The sequence below is a fragment of the Marmota monax genome, unplaced genomic scaffold (assembly GCF_021218885.2).
Source record: "Marmota monax isolate L192 unplaced genomic scaffold, Marmota_monax_Labrador192_F-V1.1 WCK01_AAM20220418_F8-fsc00110, whole genome shotgun sequence".
Classification (NCBI taxonomy): domain Eukaryota; kingdom Metazoa; phylum Chordata; class Mammalia; order Rodentia; family Sciuridae; genus Marmota; species Marmota monax.
The window spans coordinates 922,971-932,474 of record NW_026694633.1 but is presented as its reverse complement, the minus strand read 5'-3'; the positions used below and the strand labels follow the sequence as shown (position 1 = coordinate 932,474).

At 32.6% G+C, this 9,504-nt stretch overlaps 1 protein-coding gene across 2 annotated transcripts in view; it reads left to right on the top strand.

The window, feature by feature from the left end:
• Positions 1-1,366: 1,366 nt before the first annotated feature.
• Positions 1,367-9,504, top strand: part of Serpini2 (serpin family I member 2) — a 30,176-nt gene continuing 22,038 nt past the window's right edge. Inside the window, exons 1-4 of one of the 2 annotated variants that reach the window (XM_046422974.2) lie at positions 1,367-1,498; positions 3,225-3,367; positions 4,029-4,283; positions 9,166-9,396. In XM_046422974.2, coding sequence (XP_046278930.1) covers positions 4,037-4,283; positions 9,166-9,396 — 478 coding nt within the window. In that variant the 5' untranslated portion in view covers positions 1,367-1,498; positions 3,225-3,367; positions 4,029-4,036. The remainder of the gene's footprint in view (positions 1,499-3,224; positions 3,368-4,028; positions 4,284-9,165; positions 9,397-9,504) is intronic. The other variant, XM_058572246.1, reaches the window with a different exon arrangement.

Here is a 9,504-nt window from a genome sequence, read left to right as displayed (position 1 = left end):
ATAAATCACATTATGATATGAGTAATGTACAGACATCATAATTTGGTAGCCAAGGTTGCTGGTGATGAATGTTTTCTGATGTCACTACATGGGTAGAAAAGCATTGATTGACTGATAGTCTCAGACATTCAGACATATTATTTATGTATCACAGTGTGGAATAAATAAGGATTGTGTTCTTGTGTTGCACCTCCCTGTTTTTGGACAATTATCTCCAATGATGTTAAGTTGAAGCTAGAAAAAAAATATGTGTAGTTTAGTGAAAGTCATATCAGAATGAAACATAAGATTTAGACAACATTTGCATATGCTTATATAGTTATTAAGAATATTAATTAGGAAATTATGGTTTATAACAGGCTTCTCAGTCTAGAATTAAGTCATAGCTCTATTAGAAACTGAAAAGTATCAACAAGGTCCTTGAAGAAGAAATTTAAAGATGAAGTCCTTATAAAATTGAATACATATACTATACATATGTATATACATATGTCTATATATGCTCATTTTATTTCTTTCTCATACATGTTTTTTCCAAAATAATATTTCTTGGTCATCAGTATTGACATATTTGTTGAATTGACAGTGGACCAGATTTTTCATTTCTTTTCTCAGAGGCCACTGATGAATAATGTAATGTGTTCAATATCTAATTGCTAGTGAGGTGATTGATTTGAACCACAAAAATGAGATTAAAAACCCATTCAATTATGTGTACTTTTTAAATTAATGGCCTGTTTGTAGAGAAAATCATGTAGAATTTTAGAAGCATACAAAAGTAATATCAGTGTTCATTATCAAGTTACCTATGGTTAATAGACTATTATCTACTAACCATAGGTAAATAGGGAAAACTTGGTAAATCAGTAATCCTAATTGGGTTTTTTTTTTTTTTTTTTTGCTATTTATAAAGAATACACTTTTTCAACATCCATTGCTTTTCCTAAAAATTTAAATGGGTCTCATATCCACAGGAGTCTCCTATGACTGTTTCATAATTTGATGAATTGTTGAGAACTCTATAAATGCAGCAGTAATTTGTCTCTGCATTGTGGACTTGATTTAGCTTTATTCTGTTTCTCACAGGCATTCTGAAATATTTATGATGGGACACATTGGTAATCTGATGTGGGAGCCCTGTGAGAAACAAAAAGAACTAATTACCAGCAAATTTACAACCACTGGCACATACTTCATAATTCTGTTTTTACTTTTAAAACAAGCAAATAATGGGTGCAATAATAATATAAATTTAATATTTTTTAAAAATTGTTTTCTTTGTCAATTCTTGCAAAGTTTATAACTGGTCATTACTTTGGCCTGTTAGTTCTTTCATACAAATGTAGTGAGCACCTGCTCTGGTTCCAGAGGAATTAATAAAGCAATATTCAAGACAAATAGATTTGGCCTTGACTGATCAGGTGTTCCATGAACAAGTGTTTCCCAGTAAGCACATTCAGCTTTAACATTCCAGTAAGTAACCAGAAGCCAATTTGGGGTAAGTACTTTAAAATTAAATAGCTTTTGAATGAAGTATGTATATATTACATGAAATGGATTTGATTCTGAATGTTTAGTAAAGTAGAAGAATGGCATTTCAATTTGCTTTGGTGCAGAAATCATTTGAATTTATTAAATTAATGTATTGCTTTTATTCTACTTAAAAGATTTTGCTATAAATTGGAAGATCAACTCTTATGGCAGAATTCAACAGGGAGTTTAGTTTTCAGTATGTTGTGCTTTTGATGAAATTTTAGCCAAAAGCCAATGAGATAAGTGAAATTTTCAAACCAATTATTTGTCAGACTTTAATTAAGTGCCTAGAAAATTTCTAGGAGAAATGGATGTAAAAAATATAAATTTTAATTATGAAAATTGTTAATATTGAGGATAACTCTAAAGTCAAGATTCTACTACAAGGGGAAAATTACATTCTTCAAAATATTTTTTATTATTTAGCATTAACGTAGTAGTGAATTTCCATTTAATAACTTAAACATACTAATAATATTTTGACTAGTTATGAAACTACAAAAATATTTTTATCAGAAATATTCTGAAAAGGGCCTGGGGTTGTGGCTAAGTGGTAGAGCACTTGCCTAGCACGTGTGAGGCACTGGTTTCGATCCTTAGCACCACATAAAAATAAATAAATAAAATAAAGGTATTGTGTCCATCTACAACTAAAAAAAATTTTAAACAATTCTGAACAATTGAATATCTCAGAACAAAATGATATATATACATTTATTTTTCTCATAAAAGTACAGGTTTTTATTATTATATTCTCACATACTAATGTTTTTCTGATCTATTCAGTCCTTAATATTTGCTTGTTAATATATATTATCAATATTTTATTATATATTATCTACATTAAAATTTCTATATTTATAATTTACCAACACATATTGCCTAAAAATCATTTTGGATTACATTTTGAGCTTTTCTTTTCCCTTTGTAAAATGTATGTTTAAAAACAAAGTTTAACTAAATATATTTTTAAAAGCTTGAAATATCTAAATAATGAGTTCATAGTTTAGTCTTGAGGAATATTCCATTATTAATAATTTTTAACCTACTTATGGGTCATAATGGCCCACCTAATGATCTGCAAAACACTCCTGAAATGCATTTCTGCATTACTTTAGCTGTACCTCACACTGTTATGAAGTAATCCAGTGAAGGATTACTTCCTGGTAACCTACTAAGTGTTACTAACATGTATTATTTATAAAGTAAAGTTAGAGTTACTAAAATTTATGAGGCCTCAGAGTCAGTGTTCTACCAACCACATAGCGATATTGCAAAAGTAATTCTGTTCAAGGTATGATCAGATAGTTGAATTTCCTATAATTTGACTAGAGGGCTCATTAATATGGTGTTTGTCTTGTGACTTGGTTATGATTTTCATTTGTTGCTACTCTCTTTTCTGGTAAGCATTTTTTCAAAAGACAAGTATCACATATATTCTCTCATATGTTAACTTTACAGGGAAAAAGATGACATGGAAGTAGAAGGGGTACTATTGGGGAAGTAGAAAGGGACTGAGGTAGAGGCAAGGGGATCAAAGCATATTGTATGCAGGTATGAAAATGCTAAAATTGAAGCCCATTATTCGGTGCAGTTAACAGATGTTAATAATTCTAATAAAATGATTCCTCCATCTTTTAAAATCACTACTTCCTTCATTATTTTATTTCTTTTATTCTCTCAATACTGAGGACTGAACCCAGGGTACTCTGTTCCTGAGCTACATGCCAGTCTTCCTTATTTTAATTTTGAGGCAGGGTCTCACCAAGTTGCCCAGGCTGTCCTTGAACTTGTGATCCTTCTGCATCGGGCTTCTGAATTGCTGGGATTACAGGTATGTACCACTGTGATCAGAAATTGTCATTTTTTTCTCTTTACAGTTTTTTTTTTTCCATTTCTTTTTCCCTCCTTTGGAAAAGTATAAGACTATAAGGTGGTTTTGGTAGGTCTTAGACTATTTTACTCTCTAAAGTGAGACTGTGAAAAAGCTATTGGAAAGTTATCCAGATTACTCAAGTGATTTAGAATACATTAACTTCCTAATATTATAGGTGAAAAACAGACTGGAGTGTGCTTGTTTTTATTTCATTTTCATGCTTGATCTATTACAACTTTAGAGTAGGCTGTAAGAAGTTTCTCTTCATATCAGAGTCACAGTTGCAACATAAAACCAAGAGAAAAGACAAGAAAGATACACCATACAGTTATTTAAAGATAGTATTGCCATTGATAATGCTCCATAATTATCATTTCTCCTTTGATTTTAAGAAACTGCAAATATATTTTATACTCGTTCTTGAAGGAACATAAAAAATACCAGTACCATATAAATTGTTTCTCCTATTTGATGATGTTTGCTCAGAGTCTTCTTGCGGTAGTATGTTGTAATGAGATAGAAAGTTCTAGTAGCAGGTAGAAAGTCTTTTGCTGGATGTAGTATACTATGGTAAAATCTTATTTTGAAAGCAAATAATATTTTAAATTACAATAAACAGAAGTCAAAATGGATAAAATCTTGTTGTGGAGTCTCCTGTTGATTTTTTCTGGAAGTCAAGCCTCAAGAACCTTGGCTCAAAAAAATGCTGAATTTTCAGTGGATCTTTATCAAGCTATTTGCTTATCTCACAAGAGCAACATTGTATTTTCCCCGCTTGGAACAACTTTGGTTCTTGGAATGGTACAACTGGGAGCAAAAGGCAAAGCACTTCAGCAAATAAAACGAACTTTAAAGCTGCAGGAAACCCCAACTGGTGAGAATCATACACTTGATTATTTATAGTTGGCAAGATATGGTCAAGTTTATTTTTTAAGTATTAGAAGATCAGGTCATAGAACTTGAACAAGTCAAAAATATCAGAAAATACAAAATTTTAATAAAATAGAGAATTGTAAATGTAATTTGCATTCACCTATAACTGTTTCCCAATGAAAATGTTTAAAATAATTTATTAAGAAATTAACATTTATAGAGATATCAATTTTTGTACGTGTTTGTGTTTTTTTCTGATGTGTTTGTTTTGGTCAGTTTAAGTTGAGCTTATGCTATGTGTGTATATGCACGTGTAATAATAGATATAATAATCACATTACTTCATCTCTTTTTGTTGTTGTTGCTGTCCTGGGGATTGAACCCAGGACCTTACACATTTTAAGCCAGTGTTCTACTACTGAGCTATATCCCTAACCCTTTTTTCCTTCAAAACTGCTAAAATAATTTTTCCATATCATGCTACTAAATCAAAATACAATTTTAAATTGTTGTACTTTATTTCCTCTTATGGACATTCCATTTACTCAAGCCTTCTTCAGTAGGTTGTTTCCCATACTTTCTTCTAAAAAATATACTTTCACCCATGGGGAAACCAAGAAAATCATTAATTTATGTATTTAAGAGCTTATTCAATAATTTTAGAAGAAAATTTGAAAAAGCATTTAAATAATCAGTCAGAGGTTTTTTTTACTTCAAGTGGTGGTTGCTTGGAGTCCCACAAGGCTTATGCCGGAGACTATTTTCTTTTGACATCCTGTTTGAAACATCTCCCTGGCCATGCTCACAATTTCCATAGTGGTTTGCATTTTAAACATTGACATCACTATTAGATAATGTGGCCCCAACATTAGAGGAGACATCTGGATTTTTAATTTGGAAATTTAGTCACTATGACTAATTTCAGCCTTATCACAGAGTAGCTATATTTAGGAATTTATTTTTTCTGAAAATACTATTTACAAGGTTTTAATTGCTTCATTTCAAATAAAGCCAATTTTATACAGAAAAGAAGTTGGTGATAAGCTAATTGCAAGAGTTTTCCTTTGTGAATAATGTGTAATGAAGCCACTGTATTCCAGACTTAGTCTTGATTAATTTCAGCAAATCCCATTACACCATTCCCAGAAACATTTAAATCACATGATACTGCTTTGAAAAGTAATAAAATGTTTATGAAGATATGTAAAGTTGACTCCACGATAAGGTAGTAAGATTAGAGCCTCCAAAATCTAAATTCATTTAATTGCAGGCATCTTAGTAACAGAAGTCTTAAGAGCTATGGCTCCGAACATAATAATCATCATAATAATCACGCACCATCAAACACACATATAGTGTATCAGCCACTGTTTTGTGTGCTTGGTATATAGTATCTCATTTGATATTTATAATTACTCTATATGGTAAATGCAACTTTGCCATACAGATGACAAAACTGAGGCCAAAAAAAAAAAAAGTTAACTAATTTGGCCAGGACTAATTCCAAAAATGATTCAGTGAGGCTTAGAGATAGTAAGTATAATTATGACATTTTAAACATTTTCTGTACAAGAATACATATGGACAATTAAACACTAACACTTTAATACTTTTGACAACATCTACCAGAACGGTTCATTGTGCCTTGTTAAATGATGGGCAGTGACACAGAGCAAGGGAAAAGCACCAGAGGTAAAGAAACCCAGTCAAAAGTGGAGAAAATGTGAAAAATAAAATTCAGAAAATAAAAAAGAGGAAAATGAAGAAATAAGAGAAAGAGGGAAAGGAAATGGAATAGAGTGAGGGACTGACACAGAGTTAGAGAAAAGGCCCAAGCAATCCAAAAAAGAGCAGAAAGGCTTTAGGATGGAACAAAGGGCAAACAGATCCAAAGACAGTGCCTGACACAGCCATACTGAAACCAAGGGTGAAAATAAAAATCAGAAATGCCAATCCTTTTTTTATTGAAAGATTTTATATTTTGTTCATCAAAATTTTTGCAGTAATTTTAATTTTGGCATTAATTTTGCATTGAGGCATATATCTTGATTATTGAGTTTTTGGCATCTCCTTAAATTTTATGCCTGAGACGAGCATTTCCTTGACTCACATTAGTCCTGGCCTTACCTTTAGTCCTCCTCTCGTTTAAAAAGTTACTCTCTCTTGAATCAGTCTTGATCTTGCTTTTCCTGACAATCTGTGGGGCCTGCCCTACCCTTCCATGTTGAAACTTGCTTGTTCAACAGGGCATACAACTCAGGGGTCTATTGGGGCTCTTCATGTGCTCAGTTCTCCTTTCTCCCCCTGTCAAAACACCTGGTTAGAATTTATTTTGTCCATTTTGCTGAACATTTAATAATACTCCATTTTGCTTTGTTTCTGCTGACTGATCAGAGGCTGAATTGAAAGTGGTTCTTTATTCTAAGAGGGTTATGAAAAGAGAGCTTGGGCTAGGTATGTAGCTCAATGGTAGACAGTGAGGTCCTGGGTTCAATCCCCAGCACTAAGGGAGAAAAAGAGAGAGAGGAGAGAGGAGAGAGGAGAGAGGAGAGAGAGAGAGAGAGAGAGAGAGAGAGAGAGAGAGAGAGACTGACTAAGCATGAATTGCATTCCTAGTTCTGCAATTAAGTGACCTTGTGATTTGGCATAAGCCATGTCACCTCTCAAGTTTCTTCCTCTTTCTGGAGCTGGTTTCTCACTGTAGAAAGGAGGGTCAGATTAAGTGATTTATATGGACCTTTCTGCTGAGATAATCTATACTTCTATGACTACTGCATTTTCATTTTTGGAGAATTGGTTATTGAACTCTTGCTAGCAGAAGAGAACAGGTACTAAAATTTTAGAGCATTTTCTGGAGGTTTGGTACAATCACCCCCCGAGTCACATTCACCCCATGGTCTGTGGATTCTCTATAGCTCTATTTTAGGAAATGAAATCAACTTATTCTCATTGCTTATTAGGAGTCATGCATATGCATTCTTTTCGATCTGTGCTAAATGAGATCATTAATCTATAAATTAAATCAAACTTATAAAGCAGATAACTTTATATTCTCTTCCAAATTTGTGCTACTTGGTGACATTTTTTCATTGATTTCTGAGTCCAGTGATTTATCAAAGGGCAGCTGTTTGTCACACAGTCTTAGACCTTAAGTACATGACATAAATCTGTTTGCTCTGACAAATGAGTTAGAACTATTTTTTCTTCTCTTTCCTTTTTTGCGATTCCTTAAAGATGCTCATAAATTCCAAATTCCTGAAAATTAGTTTCAAATTCTGTCACTTCATTTCTGACCTGAAAATTGGTTTCAAATTCTGTTGCTTCTCTACTGACCTTAATTAATTATTTTGGAGAAACTCTGGTATCTTAAGAAATCTCTGAAGCTTCCCAGCTGTTGAGATATTTTTTCAAGCTTCAAAGAGCAATGAATGATTGCATCTGGAATCATTGTATACACAAGTGAAATAGATTAACTGTCTTCCTTTCCTTATGTAAAGAATTCCAGGGTTGTAAAGAGTTACTGAAACTCAGATCTAGTCATACAGAAGCTAATTATTTTGTTTAGAATCTTTTATGTCTTTATGTCCTAGTGAGTGGAGGATTCTAGTTTGAAATATAATGCAATATACCTGGCAGAGGCTCCGGTAAGGGTGTTGTACTTGTGTCAGAACACCAAGCCAAGGAGGCAAATAGGAACTGGAATGTAACCAACACAGCTGGTCCAGGTGTAAGGCCACAGAGCTGCAGCTCCCCAGTGACAGGGATATTATTATTTGCAAAAATCTGCTAGCCTTCTGATAAAGTGTGTGTTTACACAAACACACACATATACACATCTCTTATTTTCATTATATACTTATTAGCATGTTTCTTGCAGTAAAACTTTTTAAACTATTTATTTGGCATCTTTTAATGATGAATACTTATTTTCTCCATAGAAATGAATCAAATACAATCAACTTTAAGTTATGCAAGTATTATTTTCAATATTTAATTGGAAATCAGATGAAGACCCTCAAAGAACCTATTGTTTGAAAGAGTTCATGAGCTCTAGGATTAAGCCAGAAGGAAATAAAACGTATTTGTACCACTTGGTAATGAAAAAAAAGCTATTGAAGAAAGTATCAGAAGAGATGCTTTTCATAGAAATCTACAGCTTACTGTATATATTGTGTTAATCAAAATTTTGACATCACTGTGGTCAGAGAATGCATCAATAAATAGTAGAGCCATGAAGATTCCTTTAATTGACTCATTTATCTAGTGGCCATTGTTAGAATAGTTAAAGATGTTTATTGTTCATGTAGACAGACAAAATATATAGATTCATGAACCTGAAGAAATAGGCAATTCTGATTCTCACCCATCTCTAGAGATGATCATAGTGTTCACCTTGCACATTTCAAATCCTGGACAGGCACAGTTACTCAAAAGAGAGTGTTTCTTTCACTGAAATGAAAGTAATATTGAAAAGGATTGCTCATACTGCCATACCCCATCAACATCCATTAGCATTCCCCTTCCATAAGTATTGGGTATTCATCTTAAGGAATGATCAAGATTCTACATATGAATTTCCAACAACTAAAAATGAGCTAAATATCTTTATAAAGAGGGATTTTCCTTCAGCCTGTACAAATGCATAGTTTCATGTTTGTCAGATTTTGAATAGACATGGGTATTCTTTTTCCTATATAAAAGTTGATTTCACTAAAAATAATGCTTGAGATAAATGCTTGAAATATTTATACTAACTTCAGATCATTAGTTATACCTAAGGGTGCAAAAATGGTGATATGAATCAAAACGCTTAGATAACAAAACTGGAATGCCGTTGTTTTATGTTGCTCGATATGTCAGTATACGTTATAATTATTTTTTAGGAGAAGAATTTTCTGTGTTGAAGTCATTTTTCTCTGCCATCTCAGAGAAAAAACAAGAATTTACATTTAATCTTGCCAATGCCCTCTACCTTCAAGAAGGATTCACTGTGAAGGAACAGTATCTCCATGGCAACAAGGAGTTTTTTCAGAGTGCTATAAAACTGGTGGATTTTCAGAATGCAAAGGCTTGTGCAGAGACAATAAGTACCTGGGTAGAAAGCAAAACAGATGGTAAAGTTTTCCATTTTCATAAAGCCATTATTTTGCCATTGTATTCATAGTTTTTAATATCTTAGAGTAAAAGATAATGAATGTATATTTAACTCTTCCACTTTTTTG